At 39.8% G+C, this 27,765-nt stretch overlaps 2 protein-coding genes across 3 annotated transcripts in view; one reads left to right on the plus strand and one right to left on the minus strand.

Moving 5' to 3' along the window:
- Nucleotides 1-2,045: 2,045 nt before the first annotated feature.
- Nucleotides 2,046-18,252, minus strand: RIOK3 (RIO kinase 3). The gene is made up of 13 exons (XM_081013121.1): nt 18,048-18,252; nt 15,630-15,751; nt 14,587-14,732; nt 14,372-14,479; nt 13,504-13,613; nt 12,330-12,473; nt 11,857-11,984; nt 11,229-11,417; nt 10,174-10,333; nt 6,102-6,182; nt 5,928-6,017; nt 5,278-5,385; nt 2,046-3,597 (listed from the first exon to the last, which is right to left on the minus strand). The coding sequence occupies exons 1-13, from the start codon at nt 18,120-18,122 to the stop codon at nt 3,490-3,492; spliced, it is 1,569 nt and encodes a 522-aa protein (XP_080869247.1). The 5' UTR covers nt 18,123-18,252; the 3' UTR covers nt 2,046-3,489.
- Nucleotides 18,253-19,316: 1,064 nt separating this feature from the next.
- The window catches only part of TMEM241 (transmembrane protein 241), a 39,136-nt gene continuing 30,687 nt past the window's right edge, over nt 19,317-27,765 (plus strand). The window contains exons 1-4 of one of the 2 annotated variants that reach the window (XM_081013140.1): nt 19,317-20,057; nt 22,279-22,325; nt 23,736-23,813; nt 27,368-27,449. In XM_081013140.1, the coding sequence (XP_080869266.1) occupies nt 19,986-20,057; nt 22,279-22,325; nt 23,736-23,813; nt 27,368-27,449 (279 nt within the window). In that variant the 5' untranslated portion in view covers nt 19,317-19,985. The remainder of the gene's footprint in view (nt 20,058-22,278; nt 22,326-23,735; nt 23,814-27,367; nt 27,450-27,765) is intronic. The other variant, XM_081013139.1, reaches the window with a different exon arrangement.

Consider the following 27,765-nt stretch of genomic DNA (forward strand, 5'->3'; position numbering starts at 1 on the left):
TGTGGGCATTCCCAGGCCTACCTGGAGATGCCAGGGATTGAACCCAGGACCTTCTGTGTTGCAAATGTACTGAGCTACAGCCCCAATTTAGCAACAAACATTTGCTGCAATTCTGTACATGTTTATGTGGCACCAAGTTCCATTGAATCTAGTGGGCAGTGCTTCTAATGTACAGAATTACATAAATCCTAGACATTTGTCTAAACTTCAAAAGCCGATTTAACTAATAGCTATCACAATTTCTTGACCCCCCCCCCGATTTCATAATTACACATTGTGTGACCAAGTGTCCGAATCTGGCCACCATTAGGCAATGAGGTAATAGCTACCTGCAAGCTCTGCACTAAGTTGCCTGCTACTCTCAGATGCCGAGGAGCAAGGTGGGTCATTGCCTTAGTTAAAGGAAGATGCAGTTGCCCATCAGGTCAGCTTCTGGACAGAGAATAGGAGATGCACACCATCTTGCACGTCTCTTCTGCCAACAAAATGCCACAGAATAGACATGTTTCCCACTTTGGGGAGACTTGGCTCTCAACATGACAAATATTAAAGCATTTTACTTTCAATGCTTTTGTAAGACAGGGAAGGATCACCTCCAGAAGAATCCTGCCATCAGTATTGGGTTGTATAAACAACTGTATCCATTATAACTGGATACGCAGAAGCATACTTGTACTAAATTCCCAGAGCAGCTAAATGTCAATGTAATGCTACTTTGTAATATTAAAATGAGAAAAAAGTTTCTCATGACCTCAGGATTAGCATTACTCTGGGGGAGTCCTTCGAGATGTGTTTAGAAAAAGGCAACAGTGGATGTACTATTTGTCTTTGACCTCTTTGGACCAGTACTGTCAAGCCTCTTACGTCCTACACACACTGCCCAACATAAATCAATCAATCAATCAATCAATCAATCAATCAATCGCTGTATTTGACTAAAAGCCATTACAAATCCAGTTACAAAACCAGCAAATCCAATAAAACCTGTTAAGAAAGATCCAGAAATAAGCAACCATTTGCAATAAATCAAATTAATGAATCCCCTGCACAATCTAGTGTTGTCTTTTATGTGACTAGCACAAATACTTTTAGTGGCTTTTGCGAATAAAGCTGCTTTATATGTGACAAGTGGGTCGCAGTCATATAATAGCCAACATATTTTCACTTCAGTGTTCTGTCCCTGCAGCAGTGCAAACATCTGTTCTAAAAATCTTTCTGGGGTTTTGATAGAGCTGAGCTGACAATGGAGTATGTATGTAATGGGGAAGATCTTCTAACTTCACCTGCCCCACAAATACAGAATCTTAAATGCATTGGAACTTTCCTGTATCTTCCATCTAAGACTGATGTGGGCATTGTTTGAAAGTGTAGAATTGTAAAAGCAGTTCTCAGGGAGGCAAAGGGAGGCCTTTTGCTGTTGGAGAGGGTTTTGGTTTTACTTACAATACCAAAATTTGTGAAGGTGGTTGTAGTAGCTGAATCGTTAACAAGACCACCATACCATTTCCAAACAAATGCTCTTCTAAAAGTGTTGGGGAGGGGGGATTATTGGGCTGTCCTTGTTTTTATTTCTATTATGTATTTTGCATTTTTATACTGTGATTTTATGTTGTGAACCGCCCTGAGACCTGCGGTTATAGGGCGGTACACAATAATAATAAAAAATGCAGGTCATCTGAAAGGTTGGTCAAAGGGTATTTTTAATAAAAAAACAAATAATTTTCAATAGTTCTTAATACGCAATTTAGTAAAAGCCTCTCAGGAACATCATAATAGTTTTAAAATGCATACATTACACTTCTGCTACATTCATTGGATGGCTGCATTTGATTGTACTTGCCAATGTCTTATTTGAAAATTGATCAGATTTTATATGGACAGTTAAATACAATGCTTACTTTAAATATCTTTTCTATAGACCAGCCTCTCAGCATGTTACACTCATTCACTTTTGTGAGAATGATGGATTTTGAACTAGAATGTAATTTTTAAAGCTGGACAAAGACAAAAGCTGGACAAAAAAAAACCCTACACAAACACAGGGACAAGATCAGATTTGTTTATTATCCCTCTTATTTTTGCATGGAACGAGCTTTTCCATAGGCCACTATGAGAGCTTCACACAGCAACAGTCTCTCACTACAACATAATGAAGGGATCTAAAAGAAGAAATCTGAAAACAAAAGATGACCATTCTAAAATTTTACCACCCTACTAAGTCCATTAATCTAACAAATCTGTCAGTGAATGAACTGTTTTTTAATACTGACCTTAGTGAAATGATACAATTTAGTTACACTTAGGTACACTCCAAGAATGAAATCAACAATACATGAATAGACAGGCAAGTCTCTCCTCAACTTCCATATAAGATCTTGTAGACTTGTTCATTGTTATAGGACTCTAGATTTCTTACACATATGCATCACCAAGGATTTGTGTTCTATTGGGGTTTTTGTTTATGTGGTCATATCAACTGCATCAAATTGTATTACATGAGAGGCTACGTTACATACACATGCGGAGACAAAAGATGTTTTCTGAATCACACCTAAAGAATCTATTGTGCAAAGATGTAAATTTACTATCATCTCAAGTTTATGCATTTAGGATACAACTGTACAGAAGCTTCTTCTGCTGTGCATCCTTACTACTTTTGTGTAATTTAGACTTGTTTATATTTTTTCCCAAAGCTACCTCCATGTGAGAATCATACTAAGGTGCCTTCTGTTCAAGTATTGTTCAAGAAACAAAGACCAAATATTTTTGCTATTGATAATCCAGTAGCAAGTTTCTTCTTTCAGCATTTAACATAATGGCCTGCATATTTAAGAATCAAATTACAGGAAAAGAGTTTTTTTATTATTGTGTAAAAATCATATAAAATGTTTTAGGCTGTTCTTAGTGATTAATATAAATTTTGTATATTGAATATTAAAGTTTTTGTAAAAATAGTAAACTTTTGATATGAAATCAATGTTGAATATAGTTATGAAACATAATGTGAGCCTCCCTTTAACCATACGCTATTAAAATTAAAGTCTGTGCATAAACCATACACACAAAAAGTTTTAAATTTTTTTCTCCATCAGGTATACCAGTATGTAAAAGTGTAAGGGGAAGGAAAGAGTATCAATCACTCTTTCCCATTTTTATGTAGTACTTCAGTTTAGTCTGAAATTGTGACATTAAATAAATTAAATATTTCATCACACCATATTCTTAACTTAGCTGCACTGACCTGAAAAATTCATGTCAGATTAAAAAGGAAAATTACTTTCCATTGTCAGAGAGCCATGTAGTTGACAGTCCCAGTGACCTAACGTGGGCTTGTCTGAAAAAACACACCAAAGCACCAATGCACGTTCCCTGAAGTTTCATTTATGGCATTCTGAGTTGACCATAACTTCTGTTGCTTTTGGCAGCTGACATTTAATCACTGCACTTAATGTAAGATGCAAAAAAGATGTTTCAGTTCAACTCAAAGTGCTATTCATTGCAAGATGTTGGTGGACTCCCATAATCACTCGGATACAGAGACACCTTTTTCCCATGATTTTGAACATGATCTTCACTCATCTTCTCCAAAGCTTCAATCTATAAAACAGAAAGACACATAGTAGTCAGAAACAGACTATATTTAAATGTACTGCAATTCTGCTTGGCATGATACCAATTTGCTGAACTTGTACTGCCTTTGTCTTCACCTTTTATTGTTGTCACATTACTGATCAGCTCATGTTTAAACAATTGTGAGTTCATGCAGCATACAAAAAGCCTGTTATTGAGCTTTGCCGATTTTATTTTCTTCCTGTTTCACCAGCATTACTATCCTTGACATTTTTCCCCTTGCAGAAACAAAATAGATTGACACACCATATGCAAGATAGTCTCACCTGGTAACAAAACATCTTTTGTGCTGGGGAAAATGGACAAGGCATAATGGGAAATGCAGACAACAGCACCATCAGCTCAGCCCACGCACAATTATGTTCTAAGAACAAGGAGTTAGTTGGGATTTTCATACATAGTTTAGTGAAAATACTACTTCTGTTGAACCATTCCCAGTGGTTCCTATACAAGCATATTCAACGGAAATATTACCTGCGTGTTTAACTAAGAGCCAAATTAAAGTCAAAATCACAGACCCATGTTAGTGAAAACGAAGTCCACAGAAACCAAACAACTGCAGACAACTAATTCCTTTGAGCCTCAGAGGACCTTTGGTCTCGAGTTTCCCCAAACAGCAGCAGTCTATGCCATATGGCAATCCACTACTGAAACTGCTTTGAAAAGCAGTTTGTGTAGACCTGACTATTAGCTTAGGTCTTCGCTGAAATGTAATGTCAGTCTATGGTTTTGGTGGTTGAAATTACATTGTTTTGCTGATATGCTGTTTGCTGTATAATTTATGTATATTCTACAGTTTCATTGTTACCACTCTAGAATTGCTAACTGCAGTGAAAATCACAATACAATTGTTTAAAATAAATGTTTATTGTCTTAGTTACAAATAATTCATTAATTTTAGAGTTTTAACAAGCCTGTTTTCAATTTGAAAAATTCTCTTAAAGTTGACATTGAACGCCAAACCCAAATATACTATTTTTGCAGTTCACTACTCTAACTCACAATACTAAAAAAAGAAAGAAAAAAATCCAGCAGGCTTTTTATCTGAGTTCCGATTTTATTGTTTTAATTCATTTTTGTTTCATTGTACTGAGCCTTCTCCATAGCACTTAGATTTGACTGTAATTAAGCAGTACATATAATTTCTAAAATAAGTAGCAAAATGAGTATAGCTAAAGCAAGAACAATTTCCCTCAGAACACACTCACAGCAGAAAGCATTATATTGTCAGATCAAGTTAGGTCTGGTTAATTCTTTGTGCCCCAAGACTCAGGATTTTCAGGACGATGATAAAAACTGGTTTTCTGAAAACCCTACATTTGCTCACTTTATTGGGCAGGTTAACGCTTTGTCTCTTGCAGAAACCAAGGGTTTCACTAAAATGGTACATGAATAAGTTTCATGAATAGTACTCACTCATATATTCCTAGGGGGAATGCTTCATATTTAGACAGAAAGGCTGAATCACACAAAGACAAGTGGCATTTCCAAATGTATGAATAACAGAGCTAAAAAAGTGGGCTCAACTCTGCCTTCATAATGCAGATCTCTCTGCACAGTCTAAGAGCTTCTCTGAGTGCAGCCTAGTGAATAAGATCATATTTATACTCCCCCTCCCCCACACACTCCAAGGTGGGGAGAACTTACCTCAGCTAAGAAGTCCACTTCATTGTCAGCTGCTAAGTTTAAACCTGAGACAGCATTGAAGAGCTCTCTTTCACCGAGTGTTTCAGATACACCATTTTTCTGGAAGAACTTTCATTAAAAGCAAAGATAAGTTTAACCACTGAATTCATAAAAGCATCCTCCCCCCCTTCTTTCTCACTGACTTTCTTTAGTCTAGCAGTGGTTTGAGGTAGCTATTATTTGTGGACATCTGGACTTGCAATAAGATTTTCCTAAGCTTTCTAGCCTGCATTTTTCTCACAAATACAAGCATGTTTTATAAGCCTGTGTTGTCTTATTTTTGAAGGGGAGTGGACTCTCCAGATTAAGGTCAGGGCCTTGAATAAACTCTTTTGATAACCTATTAAAAAGACAGCTGGTTTTTTGGTTTGTTTGTTTGTTTGTTTTTGTATTACAAGCAACTAAGGGACCAAAAATCAATTACAATTTAAGATGTTCTCAACTCTTCCTTGAATGTCCCTGAATAGAATCCTCTCTCTTCCCCATTAAAATTAAACCTACATTTTCAGAATGAAGTGATAAATATTTTGAGAAAACTTCCATATACATTTTAAGATACATGCACTTCTATAGATACAAATACAAAATAACAAGATTGTCAGACGCTTTACCTGTGAAACATTCCTGCAATCTCTAAACAAGAACTGGAGTCCATGTGGGTGAGTGGGCTCCACAGACTGACTGACATCAATTAACCAGACCTATAATATAAATAAGATGAGTATTTCAGATATTTGCATATGGGACCATCTCTAGTTATTTTTCTCCATGCAGAATCTGCTTACCTTTCCCCCTTGCCACAGCATGTTGTATTCACTTAGGTCAGCATGAACTAAACTGCACTCTTTATACAACTGTTGCATCATCTAGAAACAAGCAGCAAGTTATTAATGGGAATGCTCTCCATGCCACTAAATTATTATTCAATATTACCACTAAAGACTGATTAAAAATTAACAGTGTATACATGGGCACATGCATGCTGGATACAGAAAGCAACCATATGAAAGAACCTTTGCTTATTTTTCAGAAACAAAATATTACCAAATTATATATATATATATATTTTAAAAATAATATTTTTTACTTTTATAGATTACAAAAAGAGAAAAAAGCAAAAGAGAAAAAACAGAAGAAAAAACAAAAAAGAAAAACAAAGAGAAAAAACACACACAATACAATACAATATATAAACAATACAAAACACAACCTAAACTCCAAACTAAACACATTAAGCTAAACTAAACTAACACCACTCCCAAAACAAAAACAGTTTAAAAACATACATCATCTCTTTTCCATACTCTATCTTTTGTTCCCTTGTTTCCTCGACCTCCTCACACCTCCCTTTTTGTGTTCCACTTCTATTAATTGTTTCAGCAAATCCTTTCCATCTTTCTCCATTTTCTGTGCTATTGTAAATAACGTATTATTTTAACCTTATTTTCCATTAAAACTAAAATACTTATATGTGCTTAACTCCTTATAACATTTCTGTTAAGCCCATAAAAAATAAAAAATCATTCCACCATTTTTCTATCACTCATTAGTTTTACCATAAGTCTATATATAAACTTTAAATTTTCCAATCTTCTTCCACCATCTCCTCTCCCAGGTTTCGGATTCTGCCAGTCCTTTCCGTCAATTCCATAAAGTCCATCAACCTGGTGATCTTATGTCCGAGGCTCTTAACTCTTTTCCAAGTCCCTTCTGCAGGTCTTCTTCATTTTCTTTAATGCTAAGGAGCCAATCTCGGGGGAACTCCAACCTGTCAATCCTTTTCTTCCTTCTGAACAGATCAGCTAAATTTCCATAGTTAAAGCTACAGTCCATAAAGTATTTCCAGGTATATTTCAAAATTCCTCTAATTCCAAAGGCCCCCAAAACTTCAATCTCCTCCAGGCCCGAGTCCATGTCCCAAAAGTCAGTTAATCCCTGCATAGAGGGCTCTTTCCAACTTTCCTTCTTTAATCCAAACCGGGATCCATTCCTCGGAGTCTGGCTTTTCCTAGATTCAATCATAGAAGGCCTCAACTTATAGTCTCCAATTTGCTTCTGTAAATCCACAGATCTCACTTGTATTACCGTATTTTTCGCCCCATAGGACGCACCGGCCCATAGGACGCACCTAGGTTTTTTGGGGGGAAATAAAGGGGGAAAAAATTTATTTCCCCCCCAGGTGCACTGTGCTAAGCCCGAAGCTTGGGGCGTGTGGAGCTCAGCGCGCCCCAAGCTTCTGGGTGCCGGCAAGGTCTCCACTAGCCGTGGGAGAGCCGTGCGGCTCTCCCAGGGCTAGCGGAGCGCTGCGCTAATCCCGAAGCTTGGGGCGTGCGGAGCTCAGCGCGCCCCAAGCTTCTGGGTGCAGGCAAGCTCTCTGCTAGCCCTGGGAGAGCTGGGTCTCCCACGGCTAGCAGATAGCTTCCTGAAGCCTGGCGAGCTAGAGGGGTCGGTGCGCACCGACCCCCCTCGCTCTCCAGGCTTCAGCGAAAGCCTGCATTCGCCCCATAGGACGCACACACATTTCCCCTTCATTTTTGGAGGGGAAAAAGTGCGTCTTATAGGGCGAAAAATACGGTATTTTATGTTCAACAACAGCTGCATTCTCCTTCTCCACCATTTGCCCTGCCAAAATGGGTTCCTGTACCAAGTCCTGAATTATTTCTGTGTTAGTGTTCGCTTTTTGACTCAAGTTGGTCACTTTCTGTTCCTAATTATCAACTTTGAGAGTCATATCATCCATATTCTTGTGAAGCTGTCCCAGCGAACAGCTTATCTTACATAAAACAGTCACAATGGCCTCTCCTGTCAGCATTTTTAAATAGTCCAAAGTCGCACTCTGGTTCTCAAACTCCTTATCTGCAGCTGGAAATCCCCCAGTTACAGTCCTGTTACAGTTTCAAAAGCTCCCTCTAGAGGGAAACAGTCTCCACTTGTATCAGTTCTTTCAAGCACAACTTCAAACATTAAAGATAAAATTTCAGTTACTTTTCTTCTTTTTTTTAAAACGCAGAAAGGGACAATGGAAACAGTATCTTACTCTTGTTTAGCTAGCTGTCAAATCCGTTCTGTCAAAAGCACTCTCTCCAAACGTCATCTGGCAGCCCGTTCCCAGGTTCAGAGCAGTGGTAATTTGATTTTTTCACTCTCTCCTGCAGGCTCACTAGATCCAAAATTTCTCCCTCTTCTCCTGCTTCCAAGGGGGGTTTTGTATTTTTAAACCGGTGGAAATTTAATCCTTTGCCAAGAGCTTTCAAAGGCTTTAACTTGTAATGTCTTTGCTTCAGTCTATCTACAAAAATGGGAGGCGGACTTCCTGTTTATAACCTTCCCGTTTCAGTGCCAAATTGAAGTATTTAAGAATCCAATTTTCTGTTTTACTCACGAGTAGTTGTTTAAAATCCAATTGTCCACAGGAAAAAGTCAGCGCTCTCCGGCAACAGCAATGCTTCGCTCCGTGAAAGAAGCAGTCGATTCAAAGCACCGCGCCACTCACCCCACGTCGCTCCAGATCCCCAAAACAGGGTTTCCCCGCGAGTAGGGGAGGCGCAAATGTGCCAGCCGAATCCCACGTCCACAGGCTTCTCCCGCCTGTGGTTTTTAATGGGTCTCCGCCTCGCCGTGGCGGTTCAGACCCTGTTTTTCACGGAGCGGGTTGTGAGGAGAACCTGAGCTTACAGACAGTCTTCGTCTTACAGCCTCCCATTTTTTTCTCTACTTTTGCTTTTGAGGAGAAAGGACGTGTTTTCACGATGCTGTTCGCTGTGATAGATAATGGATAGTCTGCTGTAAATAAAACTGCTTTTAGCTGCTAAGATCCTGAGTGGAATTTATTTAAGCACACTGAAGAATGCTCTGGAGTTTTTGCAGTCTTTCTCTTGCCGCTGTTGATCTCTGCTTTGCTCAGGAATGTGGACTTTGGAATGCCAGCAGAGCTGCGCGATGGGAAGCGTGCCGGACGCTTATCTGAGCAATAAATCAATCTGCTCCAACACGGGTTCCTCCCGATCGGAGGAAATCCGCCATTGCCAGAGGTGCCAACCCGGAAGTCCCAGAGGCGCCAACCCGGAAGTCCAAAATATTACCAAATTATATTACAGACAATATTTGGCATGCTCACTCTAGTTAGCTTATCTGAACTGTGCAGAATTGCAACTGCATATGACTGATAGGCATGTTTTTAAAATGCCCTAATCACTCTTGCTTCTACTAAAAGTACTTAGCCATGACTTTTTATAGTACACTTACTACACTAAGAAAGGCTGTCAATCTCGGGAGTATTAAATATAATCCAAGTATTGTGGGACTCTAGGATATACTGTTGTAAAGATAATTACTGGTTTCACAGAACCAACACTTTCAGTGGTCCTGTATTCAAAATTTTGTTCAAGCTACTTGTAGTAATCTTTGACTCCAATACAGTTCTGACTAAAAAGACAATATAATTAAAGTACATAGTAAAACCACATTAACACATCCATAATAAATAAGCCTATTAAAAGAGCATAGCAGTTAAAACAACCATCAAATAAAGTATTTCAAGATCAGGGAAATGCTTGTTGAAACAGGTGCATCTTTAAGAGCAGGTGGAATGCCAATACTGATGGGGCCTCCCATGTTCCACAACATTGGTGCCCCTAATGAAAATGCCAGACTCCATATTACAAGCCAATAATCAGGCCATGGAAAAACTAATGGGCTTCATTTGATGATCTTAACAACCTTACCAGACAGCGGAGGGACCCTACATGCACATTTATATAAATTCAATAAGTAAATAAATAAATATTCATCAATTATCTGTTATTGAAAGGAACTCTTGCCAATAGTTTCAAGACAAGACAATTGTATTGATCTTACATGAAGAACTTGATAGTAAGCCTTCTTCATATCTTCGCTACTGAGTTTTACTTCTTTTAGTTTAGGAGCTGGAACTTGATCCTGGCCAATGAAGGACATAACTAAGACATGCTTTTTAAGGGTAATCACTTCTGGACAAGGAATGCCAGCTGCCTGCATTCTGTGAAGACGACGAAAAAAGCATTAGAGCATAAGTATTTACAGCTAGTCAAAACTCACCAACATGCCTACACTGTCATACCTGTTTTGACTCAATTACAGTTACCGGCTCTTTATAAAAGCATACAACAGGGTCGTGAATCTTCTCAGCTGAGCAGGCAAGATCCTTAAGCTCACCCACCTTTGGTGGGTCACTTTGACAGGTGGATGGGGCTGCCCACCTGTCAATCACCTGACATCAGGTCACCCATTTCTCCTTTGCAGTACAGCTTGAATTCAAGCCCATCAGTTAAAAGACATTTTAGCTGATTCAATTGGAGCTTGAAGTCACTGCCAATCAAGCAAACCCTGTTTGATTCCGCATTGTGAGGCTCTTATCAATCCTCTGCTCCCATGTCTTTCCCTGCCCCACACCTAACATCATATACAACATACAAGGTGGATTGGGGGCCAAATTAGGCACATTTATACCAGCCTGAATTAGACTTGTGGGCTGCAGATTCCTCTTATTCCTGCCATGTAACATTTTAATAACAGCTTTAAATGTATTAACTAATGGGTTGTACTCAATTATGATTTATGTTGGATTTTTTTATTTTTAACCATTTTGTATAGCTTTGTATTTTATTGTATACACCAACTGGACAGGCACTATATCGTTTTAAATAAATTAAGATTTAAAGCAAAACAGTTACCTGTACAGTATAGCAAATAATAATTGTAAAAAATATAAAATATTTTATACATAAAGGAACATGGTTCAAGACACGTAGACAATGTTGAAGGGAGATTTTACATTGATTCCCAAGTACTTGGTTTCCAAAAAGATGCTACAGCTTATTCATTTCCATACCTTTTTAAGTTCCATACCTTTTTAAGCAACTACATTTCCATACCTTTTTAAGTTGTGCATTTCTTTCTCAGCCCACATTCGGATTATCTTTCGTGGATTCAGTTTGCTGAAACGATCTCTGAACCTATAATCATCTTTGATATATTTATCACGATTCTTAAATTCATTCAGAGTTGTTTTAAACACCTTTATGGCACATTCTGAAGGTATGGGGCTAGCATCCTCACCCAAACTTTAAGAGGAGAAAAAAAGAAGTTTTAGTTACATGCCTACACACCAATTTTAAAGAAGCTTCAACCAGTAAAACAGATGAGAAAGTATAGATAAGGCAAAAGACGAGAACATATTTGGAAAATTATTTCATTGCATTATATCTCAATATGTCAGCTTTGAAACATTTGACCATTGAACTAGTTAAATATTCATTTTATAATGATGTATATTTTACATTACTAGATTTAAATAGTAGATTTAACTTAAGGTTTCAGTATAGCCTATATTATTATTTATTTTAAGGAAGGGGGACAAGTGTTATGCTGCATACTTCCACCGCAACAATTTTATAAAATCTAAGGTAACGAACAGTATACAAGTATTCCAAATACTATGTTGCTCTGCAGTTGCTCTCAGTTTTACACAATACAAGTATCATAACATATTTTTAAAAATACCTTCCTCCATATGCATGAAACACCACCGACTCTTTTCCTGTACTTATGCATCCAGTGATGGTCTCCAGCATTCCAGAATTGACCATCTTATACAAAAGTAAGCGTGTTTTAGGATCTACTGCTTTCTCCTGCACAAGAAGAGCGGGGAAGATAAAACTTTTATTATGCTGTATGTTTAGTGCAGATGACAAAACGTTCCTTTGATTAATCTACAAGTGCTATGAACTTTAGCTTGATCAGGTGCTTTAAATTTTAAAACGATCCTCTATATATTTTTCTGTATCAATTACTTCAGACTTAACACTCCCATAGCATAAAACAACCTACTCAGCAGGTGCAACTCTCAAATAATGTTCTGCTATGACTCCAGAAAAGTCTTAACTTTTCCAGTATTCAGATATCAAGTTTATTCTAAATAATACAGCCCTGCTAAACTATGAAATTTTCATTTTGTCTGAGTCACCAAAACGTACAGCAGTAGAATGTTCCTTCTTCTCATGGAGCCTGGCGCTTCTACGTTCCTCGGAGTATGCATGCTGCTTTAAGGCATTGAAGACATGATTGGACAATTTTAGGTCCATACCAATTCCATCACCAACTTGAAATTCAGGTGCAAACTGTGAAGACAGGTGAAATTCAGTGAATGACATGGAATTTTCTGTGTGTCTGAAAAAGTTGCTGATAGGGGAGACCTACACCTGCAGTGCGTCCATTACTTACTATAGCTCAGAACAGCAAAAATAACTTTCCCCCATATTATCATAACAATCTAAAGAGAAGACCTATGGGAGAGAGACTCACTCCAGGCCAGTTTGGGAGCTTTAAGACAGAGCAGAAATTTGAACCCAGATCTCTCAAGTTCAAGCTTAGCACTTTATCCACTAAAGCACACTGCAGATGACAGTAATGCAGATAATAAATTTTATTGTTCTTGTCAGAGGCCATGACAAATACAAACTACAACAGATCAATATAGTTATAAGAAAGAATAAAAATATGGGGCAACTATACTATGAACTTCTAGTACAGGGTTTAGCTAGATGACACTCATGGTCTATTCCAACTCTACAATTCTATGATCCTATGAAATCCTTCTCCGAAAGTATTTAACCAGAGACATTAGGGGGCATTCCAAGGTAATAGGATACCGTGCTCCCTTCTGGATCTGGATCTCTGACATACGCTTCAGAAGCTAAGAGATCATGGCCTGGTTTACATGCCGTGCTAAATTATGGCTTGTTTAGACGAAGTGTGGCTTGCTGAACCATGGTTTGTTGGCCACCCAGTGCTGGATACTCACCAAGCTACAGAGGCATGAGGTAAGAGCAGCTAGAAAACAAATTTAGCTTGGGAGAAAACAAGCCATGACTTGTTTGTTCAACATGCTATGCGTTACCTCACAGATGGGCAAACTATGGTTACAACAAACCAGGGCTTAGTGTTATGTGCAAATAGAGCCATATAATTGTTTTTAAACAGGTGCATAGAACAAGTTTAAATACTGACATAGATACTATCATGACATTTGTATCAAGTACTGGGTTATCATGGGAAGTGAAGCAGTATATATCAAGAGTCAACAAGTGTTTTGCAAGTAGTCACGGACCAACCTTGGAACGTCAATCATAAACTTAGGACAGAACTTACATTTTCCATTCGAGCAGTATTCTTTCTTCCACACACAACCTCATCATGCTTGGTAGTAATATCTTTTCCTTTTCCTATAAAGCCTTTCTTGGGAGTAGTAGTGGGCTTATCTATGAATAATAAAAATATTGCACTCAAAATACACTTCCAAGACTAGTAAATGTATGCAACCTTTTTAGCCACATCCTACAAAGCATTCTAGGGCACAAATTACACTGATGCGATCACTATACATATATATATATATATATAGTTATATAGTTATATAGTTATATCATATGGTTTCCTACACAAACTACCCTGATCCTTTCCATTTCTTTTGGCTGTTATTTCTTTGCAGCTATAGTGAACAAAAAGGTTTTAGTTCTTAGAGAAGCTTGAGAAAATCTGACACTTTCATATCCCAAAAAGGGGGCTCATTTAGTAAAGATTTTTTTGAAATGTGTTGCTAATACTTCATATTTAATCAACATAACTAGAAAATGCATGAACTACTGACAAAGCTATTGGAAGGCTGCAGCTTCCCATTCCTGAATCTGTCTCCCAGACAATCTTTGCACAAGAGAAGTACACATAACTGCTTTACTCACATTCCTTCCTTTTCTTCTCCTCCCTATACCCTATTCTAAATTTTTAGAATTCAAGCTACAGTTTAGCAGGGATTTGCCTTTTTCTATTGAAAGCACTCCCATGTGCTCTATTAAACATTATAATATTTAAAAGATAACGGCATATTATGTAATTCACAGCGTGATCTTCATTAAGCAGTTGCCAATGGCCTCACAAAACACTTTTTCAGGATCCTACAATATGAAAAACTTTGCTTATAGAAATGGTACATTTCATAAGTTTTTAATCCAAATGGTACCTGCTCTATAAGGATCATGACGAGTATCCTGCCAATCGACCTCATCTTCAGAGCTGTCACTGTCTTCAAAAGGATGTACCTTGCGGTAGTTCTCAAAAGATATGGACACTTGAGAAATAGAAACAAAAATGTATATGAGTTAACAGTTGTTAGAAGGGCCACTGAGAAACAGAAAGATTCACCCTAACAAAGAAATCATGACTCATGATAGTAACCTTTGCTATCTCCATTGAACTTCTTTTCTTCACGTCGAAGCTGTGCATCAAATTCTCTATCAAATTCCATTTGCAGCATCTGTGCCAGCATCAAGTCACTGGAAGTATCAATATTCTCTCCACTAACAAATGATCCTTCAACAGCCCTGGATATGAGAGACCAAAAGAGAACACTTAGCGGGACAATTCAGCCCTTGGTACTCCAACTAAGAATATAGCTGCCATATAATATACGTTGCAGAGGAGGAAGTTGATTGCTTTGTGTAATTAAAAAGGAAGGAGGTGGGTATGCAATTTCTTCATTTTAAAGGAGCCTGGCAGGACACTTAAATAATTTCCACACAGTATACAACATGGAGTGTGGTAATTCTACTCCCTTCCTTTTGAATACAGCTCACTTCAAACAAGGAAACAATTCAGACTCTTTCAGGCATCTTGTGTAAGATGAGTCATTTCACTAGGCACCAACTTTTTTCCTCTCTCAAACCTGAAGAGAAAGCTATGGCAGCAGCAGGTAAGAAGGGTCGTAACTAGCTTTTATACCCCAACGAAAAGACTTTGTCAAGCCCCAATACTGACTTTAGCTATTGCTACAATAGTTTCCCAAAAATCACACTCACCACCTGACTCTATGCATATGTACTCAGAAGTTCTACTTATGTAATATATACTGTATTTTTTGCTCTATAAGACTCACTTTTCCCTCCTTAAAAGTAAGGGGAAATGTGTGTGCGTCTTATGGAGCGAATGCAGGCTGCGAAGCTATCCCAGAAGCCAGAACAGCAAGAGGGATTGCTGCTTTCACTGCGCAGCGATCCCTCTTGCTGTTCTGGCTTCTAGGATTCAGAATTTTTTTTTCTTCTTGTTTTCCTCCTCCAAAAACTAGGTGCGTCTTGTGGTCTGGGGCATCTTATAGAGCGAAAAATACGGTACTTCCAAGTACAGGAGTGAAGAATTGCAGATGTAAAAAAAAAATACAGGATCCCACTAACAATTAACTAAGTCTGTAATAAGCATTCATAATGTAAGGATATTCAACTTACGATACCACTTCAGGAAAAGAAGAATTTTCTTCTTCTAACTGTAGCTCTTTAGCTAGCTGTTCACTCATGACATCAGCAAAGGAACATGATATTGTGGTGTTTTTAGGAGTTCCCCATGGACACTGCAACAAAAATAGATATCTTTTTGGCTATGGATAAGACAGATAATTTTTCTTTGCATAAAATCCTGATGTCACATTTCTTTGTATAGATACACGGAAATACATTGTGTAAAATGAATCCAGTCTTGTGAAGTCACAGAAGTGAGTCATACTACTTTTTATTTAAAGACTGAACAATGCCTTTAAAAAGTATACATAAAAATATATCAGCATTTAAAATATGAGAGCTGTTTAAATATTTGCCTCTATAATCCACTCAATTTCTGTTTCAGATCTGAAATTGTCACTTTCTCCACTTAAATAACTGAACATGTCCAGGATAAGACAGTCTCCCCCTGTTTTTTCACTGATCATTGTCAACAGTGTTAGAAACCGAGATATGAAAACTAGGAACTAAATGACACCTTAAACCTAGGTTATGGGCACAACAACAGGATGTCTAGGCACACTTTTTATAACAAGAATACAAAGCTGAAAATGAATGAACTGCAGCTAAAATATCATGTTCATTTTTCACATGGTCTAGTCCTTCCTCTGCCCACACCTTAATATCCTTACGAGGGTCTCTTCTCCAGTCTTCAGAGAGTAACTGGAAGTGGGGAGGCAGGAAAAGGTCCTCTTTTCCTTCCATTCTGCATTTTTAATCTGAAATCTCAGGCGCAGTACTGCGCCCAGAGCTTAGAAACTGCTCATGCTAATGAAATTCCCTGTCGCAAAATGTGCTTAGAACAATGGGAGTTTCAAACACTGAGTGCCAACTATGAATCATCCTACAAAATACCTACTGATAAAAATCAGAAGGGTTTGTATAAAAGTGTCTTATTAGCTGACGAATATGTGTTCACACTGATCAAAGATCCACATGACAGAGAACAAATGCTTTTTACCATGCCAACTTTATTGATAAACGACCAAAGGTCTGGCTTAAAAAGAACTCTTCTCTCAGAAATTCATGTTACATAACACTAAGGCTGATCTTGCTGTTCTGAACTAGATTGCAGCCTATCTGCTCCAGTTTACATTAGTGAGGTCATTGAGAGTTAGGAATTAAGAATTTGTAAAACAGCTGTTACTTTAAACATTACAGCAGCACACCCATAAATCTAATTTATGAATGATGGACCAGTTAATGGTCTCTCTCAATGAATACCAGGTTTCAGAGCACTACAAATGAGTTACTTGGCTCTGAGCCCAGCACCATATCCATGTGTAGCCTCTTATCAGAAGACTGACAAACAGGCAAGCTTATCTTAGCATATACTCAAAATTGCTTAAATAAGTTATTACTCCCGATCATTACATTCTAACCTTGTTTTTGGGGGGTTTATGACCAGGTCATTGAAACAATGAGAACCCTATACCTATTTGCCGGCAAAGAGTATTATTATTTACTTTGCTCACTCAGCTATGTCCCACCTACCACCTTTCTGCCACACAGCCTCTGGTGGCTATGAAATGGTTGTTCCCTCACCAGCCCCCAATTCTATCCTCACAGGACCGCTTGGACCCTTTACAGTGGTACCTCGGGTTAAGTACTTAATTCGTTCCAGAGGTCCGTTCTTAGCCTGAAACTGTTCTTAACCTGAAGACCACTTGAGCTAATGGGGCCTCCCGCTGCCGACGCGCCGCCAGAGCACAATTTCTGTTCTCATCCTGAAGCAAAGTTCTTAACCTGAAGCAATATTTCTGGGTTAACGGAGTCCGTAACCTGAAGTGTATGTAACCCGAGGTACCACTGTACTCATCTCTGCCAGCACAAGGTTGGCCTTCTGAATTAGAGCAACCCTGTGGGGCAGGCAGTGGAAAAGAAAGGAGCCAGCGGCGGGGTCACTTCGGACAATAAAACCCGCGCCCCCCCCTACCCGTCCCAACCAGCGTGGCGGGAGAGGAGGCGAGGCCAAGGCCTGACGCCTCGTTTACACCCGCAGAAGGACGAGGCGGGCAGAATTACACGGAGTGGACTGTACCACTTCAGGTTCCGCGAGGGGAGGCAGCGTCGTTTTTCTTAACTGTCACCACAACATTCCCTGAGAGAAAACCAAGTGTGTGTGAGGCAGGGGGGAGGGAAGAGATATTTCATTTTGTTTCCTCTCAGGGAATTACGCGACGAGGCCTCCGCTCTACTCGCTTATCAATGGGGGGGGGGTCCTCCCCGCCGCCGCCCTTCAGTGCCTGAAGCGACGACGGCGCCCATCCCGCCACCTCAGGCCTCCTCCGCTGGCTCTCGTTCTGGGGGCGGCTGGATCTAGACCAGGCCTGAAGAAATTCCTCGGGCACGGCCCCCGTCCCCCCTCACCTTGCTTTGGGGCCAAGCTGGACTCGCGCTCGCCTCAGGAGCGGGGACGACAGCAGCGATTGCTCCAGGCTCCATGTTAGGCGTGCAAAGGTACGGAGATGGACGCCGAGAGAAGGAAAAACAGCGACAGGGCAAGAGGGCGCTTGGCAGAAATAAAACTTCTTCCGGCTTCTTCTCCGCTCGCCTCAACTCCTCCCGCCCCTTCGCCGCCGGCGCTGGTTGCCTATTGGTTCGCCGAGTGCACGTCCCGGCGACGTCACTTCCTTTGGAATCTCCCCTGCCCTAAGAGGCTTTTGTGTTGCTGCTGGGGGCCGCTTCGCTTCCTGCTTTGTCGTACGGATAAAACCACTCCGTCCCTTTAATTCGTTTATGGCACTCTTTTCTCACAATGCCGTGAAAATAAACCACTGTCCAAAAAACTAAAGTAGCGCTGGAACCTACGCTTTTGAATAAATGGGGACACGAATGGCTCCTCAGCGATGACCTTTAAATCCATCTTCTATTGCAGATGAGAAATGCCTGTCATTTGGGATCCGGCACCCCCACGACTCGGGTTTCTTTTTCAATCACAGTCTGCAGCTCTGGGGTTCACCATTGGGAAACATCATAACTAAGAGTTCCCCATGTCCACTTCCTATAGATTTTTTAAAAAGTGTGCACCAATGCTCAAGAGTGAGAAAAGGCAGTAAAAGGTGGGGGAGAAGTTGAGATGAGGGACCAGAACACACAGCACAGAAATAATCCAGCTCACTGTGGACAGGAAACAGCAGTGTTGTTCGGTCCTGTTTATTGAACACTTATCCTGTCCTACACTTTCCAATGCATTTAGTTGTCATTTTCCTTATTACAAATAACTCTGATCTTCTGAGAAAACAGGTGTGAATCCCTAGCAAAAGCACCCTTAAACTGAATGTACTGTATATGGACATTTGCGAATCAATCACGCAAGCACACAGAATTAGAACCTACTTACCCATTTGTAAGGCAGCACCCCATCTGGAAGATATGTGGAGCACTTTGCAGTTTTCATTGTATTTTTAAAAAAGAAATAGCCTATTTGTTGATTGCTAAATTATTGTTAACGTCAGTTTATTCGGGGTTATTTAAATAAATATATGGTACAATTATTCGTTTACACCAGTGGTGTTGTGTTAGTTTCACATTATCCAAGTGCACCATAAAATGTACCAAAAGATAAAAATTTTGCAAGAGAAACCAAGGCACTTAAACTGCGCGTTTCTATCCTATCACTCCCTTGTGTCAGTCTGCTGAAGCAAAAACAACAAAGAATCTTGTAGCACCAAAAGGCTAAAAGCTTTATTGTGGCAGTAGCACGCACGATGATTGATCTTTACATGGATACTGGGTGGAGATGAGCAGCTTCCTTCTTTATAAAGTTTCTGATCCTTTGAAAGGAGTTTCCATGGCCGGGGCGAGCAAACCTAAGTCCATAATACATTTGTATACAGCTGTGCTTTCTCCGATTTTCGTCTTTAATCCTAAAAGCTATTTGTTTTGTCCCGTTTGGAGTTCTTGCATTTTCTTCATTGCCGCCTCCAACGATAACCTTCTGCTCTGGAAATCTGAGGACAGGCGGCAAAAAACAACAACAACACTTAGGGAAAAAGAAATGTCCAAGCGGCAACCCTCTCAGAAAAGACTAACCAGCCAGACGGTGTATAAGCGCATCATTGAGGCCGCGTAGAGAGAGGAACCGGGAGAGCGGGTGCGCATTCTTTTCCTTCTGCCCTGGAGAAACCGTTGCCCCTTTAAGAAGGCGGTTTCTGGGGCCCCTTTCTCCGCGCCCATTGGAGCAGACTCCAGAGCAACGTGTCTCTGTCATGGCAGCCGCATGCAGTCGCTCTTCCAGGCAGGTCGCAGCAGTCGGGAGAAAGTGCCTTTCTTCCCTGTCCCCGGACTGGTGAAATGATTTGACAGATGTATTTAAAGAGACCTGCAACTGGTCTCGCCTTCTGTTTGTTCTACTTGTCTTCTTATTTTACCAACAAGGTGAGGCTGAGAGAGCTCTGCTGGTTTAAACTGCCCTTTATTTCGACTTTAAAAATGTTCACAGGGTCGCAAGTTTTGGCTGGTCTGCTAGTTTTTATACCTCGGGAAATCGAACACACTGTTTGCCTTTTCTCTCCAGCATCGGAGAGCTTGTGTTTCTCTGTGAGTCAATGAACAGCTGCTCATTGATTTTCAGTTTCTTTCGAGAACTGACTTTTCTCCTCGCAGCGACTTGCAGCTACCGGAATCGACTTTCCTTTAGCCCGCTCTTAAACCCCACATGGGGCGGGGGGAGGACGGAAGGGTCCTCACATTTATCCCTGGAAAGCAAGAGGTTAATTAATAAACTAAATTAATGGCTTTATATAGTTGCCTTAAGTGAAGGATAAAGTAGAAGTACTTCTAGGGCTGTGTGAGAACTCTTAACAAAACTCAAAACAATTAAAAATCAGGCACAAAAGGTTATATGGGGTTATCACATCCCATTCAACCTTAAAGTATATACATACAAACAATAAAACATGCTCTCAAGCGATAAGAAAATTGTGGCAGTTTTATTTGTATTATCATTTGAAAGCACAATGTTTTTTGATAGTTTGTATACACTGCAAGTCTTAAATAGGACTTTATAAATAGGACGTTTAGGACTCTGGGTTTCAACTATTAAGAAAGAATTTACGGATTTCTTCCATTTAAATGTGTTGGCTTTGCCACCCTGAAGTTAGGAGAAAGAAAAAAAACTAGACACATTTACTTGGGAGCAAGTCTCAATGAGGTACTTCAATACAAGCTTCAGACAATTTTGTTCCCTCCTCTGTGGCAAGTGAGATGTGTAACCTTTCCAGGATCTACAGCTACTTCCAGACCTAATCTGTTGCTGCAAAATCAATAAAAGTCTTTGCAGTTCCTTAAAGACTAAGGCTGCAATCCAAACCCTACTTACATTGGAGTAAGCCCCATTGAATTTAGTAGGACATACTTCTGAGTAGACATGGTTAGGATTGTTCTGTATTAACTTTTGTGGACTAGATCTGACAAAGTGAACTGTAGTTCAACAAAGTTTGTTTGGAACACAAATGCCTGACAGAACATGTCTTCCTGCCTGCCCCCCATCTGCTTGTGCCATGAGATCTTTAATAGAGACCCTCTCCTTGAGCACCTTCCTTCATGGAGATGTGTTTTGTATGCACCATGGAGATGTGTTTTGTATGCGATACCATATATTTGGATCTGAGAGGTACCTGGCACTGACCGCCTTTTTGTGCCAAGTTAAAACATTTCTATTTGCTCAGGTATTTAAAAAAGTTATATTGCCTTAATCTGCTTTTAGTTTGTATAGTCTTGTTTTGCCCCATAGTCTATAAATTGTTTGACAAATGTGTTATTGCATCTGTAGCTTTAATTAATTCTCATATTTATTGCATTCCGTTCTGGAATCCACTGAAGGACAGCTTAGAAACAGTTTACATAAATAAAATAAATTAGGCCATCTTGTATTTGTTAGTATTTAAGGTGCTACAAGTCTTTTTAGCATCTTTCTAGCATCTGTTACCTTTAAAACAGAAAAGACTGGAGTCTTGCAACATCCTTTAAAAAAATCAGATTATAGGAACACAGGGATGGATGAGAAGCAACAGGCTGTGGTATTTTCAAGGCAGAAAGCAAATGAACAATAAAGTTCAAGGGGGAAAGTATGTAAGAATAGCATATAATTTAATCAACCAAATTAAATTACTTGCAGTGTGTGTGTGTGTACTGTGTATATATATATATATATATGTTGCTTTGGTTTGGTTTATGGTTAAGGCAGAACCAGCAAAGGTCATGAGAATCCTATGCAACAGGTAGCTTCTAAGACTTTACTTTAATCTTCTTCAGCTTACAACGTCTACTTGCAACTCCTATGTTTGAATTACGGAAAAAAATGTACATCTGATAAGCCAATGAGTTTGGTAGATTCTCTTACTTGAAGTGGTCACTTAGTTAATTCAAATTGCACTCATTAATAAGTGAGTTCTGTCCCAAGTAGCCTATTCAGGTCAGGGCTAGCTATGACTTGTTTCTTTTTATTTTTATGGCTGGGTTCTGTTTCATTGCCTGATCCATTGCATCCATTGATTTCTGTTAAAATTACTTGAAAAGTAAGTGTGTGTGTGTGTGTGTGTGTGTGTGTCTGTGTGTGTTTATGTACTATCCCCTAACTTGGTGTTTTGTCTTCCAGTATGTTCTGTCTGTCCTGAAATTCACCTACCCTACTCTTTTTCAAGGGTAAGTATTTCAAAAGTGCATTAAAAATGACAGAATAAGTAGATAGCTATACCAGACAGAGGCTAATGTTGGTGTCTCATACAATTGTTGTATATCATCTGGGAAACTCCTATATGTTTTATTGTTACAACATGTTATTCACTTGTCCTAATTCTTAGCTCTCTGCTTCTGTGTCAAAAACTGCTATTTTTTCACCAGCCCCTCCCTGTAGCTGAGGGGGAAGGAATGTGCTATTTTCCAAGTTTTGATAACTTTCACTCCCCATTTCAAACGTTCAAGGGCTTCAAATATGTCAGATCCTATGGTCAGCCTACTTCCCACAAAACAGCAGAGGAAGGCTGTACAAAGGCAGTTTAACCAAAATCACAAGGCTGATGGCAGAGTGCTCAAACTGTTCTGAGGGAGAGATTTGATTGGTGGTTTAAAATTGGCAGCTATGGAGGGAAGGGGGGGGGGGGCCAAGACCAAGATGGTGGGAAAGAGAGTTCTTATTTTCACAGTGGCTTCTGAAAGGCTCTGTCAAGTTACAACAGTTCTTAAGATTCTGTGTGACAAACCCAGACAAAACAAATGTAAGCTGATGATTATTTGAGTGAGGATTATCTAATTATGCATGAGGTAAAAAAGTGAATAGAGAGAAATGTATCTCCAGTAAGACTAGAAAATGGGATCATTCAGTTAAACTGATGGGCAGTAGAGTAGATTGACCACGTTGTGGGGGGAACTGACATAATGCCCTCCAGATGTTGTTGGACAACAACTCCCATTATGACTATTGCCCAGCCCATGCTGCTTGGGCCGTATGGAAGTTGGAGCCCAACAACATCTGGAGGGCATGATATTGACGACCCCTGCTGAAGTGGCTTGCTTTGGGCCAACCAACAAGTTCATAGCAGGACTCATAGCTTATACTGCTTACCTGACACTAATAATATTCATATATATATATATATATATATATATATATATATGCATCCCAATCAATATTTGCATTGCATATGTTGGATATAAAAACTAGCTTCAGTGTCACTTCTGCAAATGGCCTTAGAGAAGGAGAAGTTGGCTTAAGCTCTGTTCCTTGTGGCCTCACAACAGGTGGAATCTTTGATTTCAGAATTTAGCAGTGTAAAAGCTTTGTGGTTTTTCTCCACTTAAGCAGCTGATGCTTTAACTACAGGCACGGGTGCATCTACTGGCTCTGCAGCAGCCCAAGTTGCCTGTTAAGAATATAATTTGTTGTTTTGTTCCATCATCATAATTTTATTTCGTTGCCCTTTATACTGCCAGTCCAATGACTGAAGGCAGCATATGATCAGACTGTGTCACTCATGGAAGAAACCTCCACTGTGAGTAATAATTGACTTGGGTTAATTGTTTAGAAACAGAACATTGTATGTGTTTCAATTGCAGCTGGCAGACACTAGTTGGTGGATTTCTCCTACACATTTCCTGGAAGATTGGCTGGACTGAGATCAGCAGCAGTTCAAGGTACAATGAAATTGCAGTGTAAGAATATACAGACGGTATTCCAATTAATATTCACTGGAATATGTGTCATCTTATTTCAGATACTTGGCTGTGGTTTTTACCCCATAATGTTGCAAGAACTGTGTAGTGGTAAAATAATAATAAACATGCGCACACTTTTTTCTGTATGTAACTGGAGTGTTTTCTTTATGCTTTTATATAACTTTGCGCATATACTCATGAGATTAAAACCATAGGATAAGCCACAGTTTCATCAAGTGTCTGTGCACAAGTGTGTAGGCTATTCTTTTCCAGCCCCCTGTCCCATTCTTAAATAATTAGCATGGTCAAATGAAGATACTGCCCAACTCTATAGGGCATTTTAGATTGCATACAATCTAGAACTGAGAAATCTGCTGTTTGCATCTTAGTATGCAAGATCACTTACTTGGTGTTTGACTGTCTAGCCCAGGCATCCACAAACTCGGCCCTTCAGATGTTTTAGGACTACAACTCCCCTCATCCCTAGCTAACAAGACCAATGGTCAGGGATGATGGGAACTGTAGTCCGAAAACACCTGGAGGGCCGAGTTTGGGGGTGCCTGGTTTTGCCCAATTATGAACTGTTTGGGATACAGTTTTAGGAATAGCTGATTTATTCCATGGAAATCTAGTCTGATGTTTAAATGAAAGACATCCACATTGAACACATTAAAAAAAAACACTCTCATGAATTTGAGAGGCAAAAACCCACAGAAAAAAATGCTTCATTTTGTCCAGGGTTATGTACGTAAGTATATAAGAAGAGCCCCGCTGATCAGGCCAGTGGCCCATGTAACCCACTATCCTGTTCTCCCAGTGACTAACTAGGCTAACTAGATACCTATGGGAAGTGTGTGAGCAGGACCTGAGTGCCCCACTGCTCTTTCCTCTCCCAGCAACTGGTGTGCAGAGGCATAATGCTTCTGGAGGTGGAAACAGAACATAGTCATCCTGCCTTGTAACCATTGTTAGCCTTCCCCGCTATGAATTTGTCTAATCCTCTTTTGAAGACATCCAAGTTGGTGACCATCACTTCCTCTTGTGGAAGTTGGTTCCTGTGCACTGCGAGAAGAAGTATTTCCTTTTGTCTGTTCTGACTCTTCCAGCATTGGGCTTCTTTGGATGCTCCTGTGTATTCCGAAGGAGGGAGAAAAACCTCCCTCTCCACTTTCTTCTTTCCATGCATAATTTTACACACCTCTATCATGTCCTCCCCTAGAAGAATAGTGACCTGTGACATAAAGATCTGTGCTTAGAGAAACTCATTCTGAGCAACGTCAGTAGTACTGTTCTTCCATTTGTAGAATGGCTGCACATCAGGGGATAGATATCTGATGGAGCTCCAGGATGGCATTCTGTGATAGCAAGGGAACATTGTGGTAAGGGTGGCTTAAATATTGTTCTCGTCACCCTGATGCTTTCTGTTAAAAACCAAAGCACTGTTGTCTCCTAACTTGGTTAAACATTGTTCTGCTTTGGAGCTTAAGATTTCACTCCACTAGATGTCAGTCTAAGCAAGGTAATCCACAGAGACTTTCCTGCTCCCTGCTCTTGTTGAATAAAAGATGGGATGCAAAGGATGGCATGCTGCAGAAGACCTAAAGATAAAAGGGGAGGAGTTTAAGGAAAGAGGCACTCCTTAGGGTACCCAGAACTCAAGCAATTTAATGCTTGGACATGGAAAGAACTGAAAGCATGGATGAGGCAGAATAGGAACTCTGTTTTCAAGAGGCAAGCTTCAGAATTCTGCACTGGCTGCAGCTTCTACCCTTTCTTCAAATGCAGCTTCATGCAGAATGTGTTACATTAGTCAAGGGGTCCCCAACATGGGCATAGCCAGGATTTATTTTGTGGGGGCAGGCTTTATATTGGGGTGGGGCAGCACCGAATTATCTGTGATGAAATTAGTCAGTTAAGTATTTTTATTTATTTACTTGATTTGGGGTGGTAGCTGCCCCCCTGCCCTCTGGCTATGTATTTGATCTTTGTGTTCGATCTTTTAATACATATTCCCTACAACATGGAAGATTACTAACTTGTAGAAATATCAGCACTGGGGTGTCTTAAGATTTTGATCAGCAACAATGATGGAAGACTCAGGCTGTGTGCAAGTCATGAATTCCTCACTCTGTTCAATGAGCCACAGAATAAATGAGATTTTGGCTGTTGGCTTCCTTGGTGCCTAAAGTTCCCTTCAGTCTCATTTGCAGAAATACTGAGTATCATCAACCCCAACAGATTTCAAAGTGGGTGGGGTGACTCATATTGTACTTGTGTCTCTGTTTGCAGATGGAAAGATATAGGAGCTGCTTCTAACTCCTTTAGAAATCTAGATCTGAAAGTAGGCTGTTTGTGTACACATAATTCTCCAAGAACCTCTGCATTTTGTGTCTAGAATGAACAGACTGTGCCTTGGGTGATGAGTGCATCCACAAAACAACCTTAACTTGCCTATTATTCCACAAACAAAAGAAGCCTAAGGATGAGAGGGGTATTTAGATTTTGAGTGTATGCTGAAATTTCTCTGATTGAGATCTTTTAACTCCTTCACAGAACAGTTATCTGCAATGCTCTTTGGGTAGATGCCATGATGATCAATCTAGATTTGTAGCGTAGGCATGTCTTGTGATCACCAAGTTATCATTCCGATTCATGGAATACTGCATATTTCTTTCCTACTTGTCAAGGAATGCACAACACAGTGCTCTCTGCAAAGTCATTATAGCAGATTCTGAGCCTGACTGTTGTATGGCTTGGCATGTTAGAGTGATGACTGCTGTTGAAGCATTTCCCGTAGTGCTAGACATTCTTTTCCAGCCCTGAAAAAGAATCCCTTTTGGCAGGATTGAGTTCTGAAGTTCCATCGTGGGAACGGTTCTAATGGCCTTTTCCATTGCATTTTAGATGGTCACATTGGACATGCAAACATTTCAGGGATTCCTGAGACTTCACATTGTGGTCAGTGATCCCTGTTTTCCACATGGAGACCTCATTCTCAAGCTTTAGGGCTTTATTTTTCCACTGCTACTTCAGTTCAAACGACATTGCTTGTTTTAAGGAGGCATCTGATTTGAAGTTACCAACAAAATAATTATAGTAGTTGTCAGTTTGATCCAGATAAGATTTGGGCCCGGTGTGAGGAAAGAGAATTTATGTTGTATGAGCAGAAGTTGGATTGAATTCAACTAACTCATTGCTTGAGCAGAACAACATACTTAAAAACAGAATCAGGAGATTACACTGTAGAGGCATGTCATCATTGCAGCTACTCAGAAGAGCTAACCCAATAAGAATACTTGGATACACTCAAGCCAAGCAGGTAGAAAATCACCACAGATGTGCATCTTTGCAGCACGGGAATGGTCAGATACAATGCAGAGCTTCCACCTTCCTTCATGGCTCTTAATTTCACCTAATCCAGGTTCATTTCCCTTTGTTTAGTTGGGGAAAATGTTTTGGGTAGATGTCTTCTGATATCGTTTGTATACAGAATCTGGCATAGTCGTAACTGTATGCGCCATTTGTTTTTACAGATCTGAAGTGCTGTCATGGCTTCCAGCTTCTGCACTCTTTGTGGGCATTATTTATGCAGGTTCCAGGGCACTGTCTAGACTGGTAAGATACAGGCAAATGGAAACTAACATGCTTTTTCATTTGTTGGTGTTAATGTTTTACTCCAGATAGCATACTAAGGTTAAAGTCATTGACCTAACTGAGGTTAAAGTCATTTGTGAAAACACTAATTGCTGTTTGGAAGCTGTAAGCATCCTCTGGAGCAAGTTTAGGGAAAGTGGGGGAGGAGAAGGGGCAAATCCCGTTGCACAAGTAGAAATCCTTGTGCTGACTGGATGTTGCTTTGCAAACAATTCCCTAATTTTCAGCTTTGTGTGTTATATTGTCCCTATATGTGCAGTGGTGACAATAAAGACCA

This window comes from Podarcis pityusensis (assembly GCF_964106645.2).
Source record: "Podarcis pityusensis genome assembly, chromosome: 7".
Taxonomy (NCBI): domain Eukaryota; kingdom Metazoa; phylum Chordata; class Lepidosauria; order Squamata; family Lacertidae; genus Podarcis; species Podarcis pityusensis.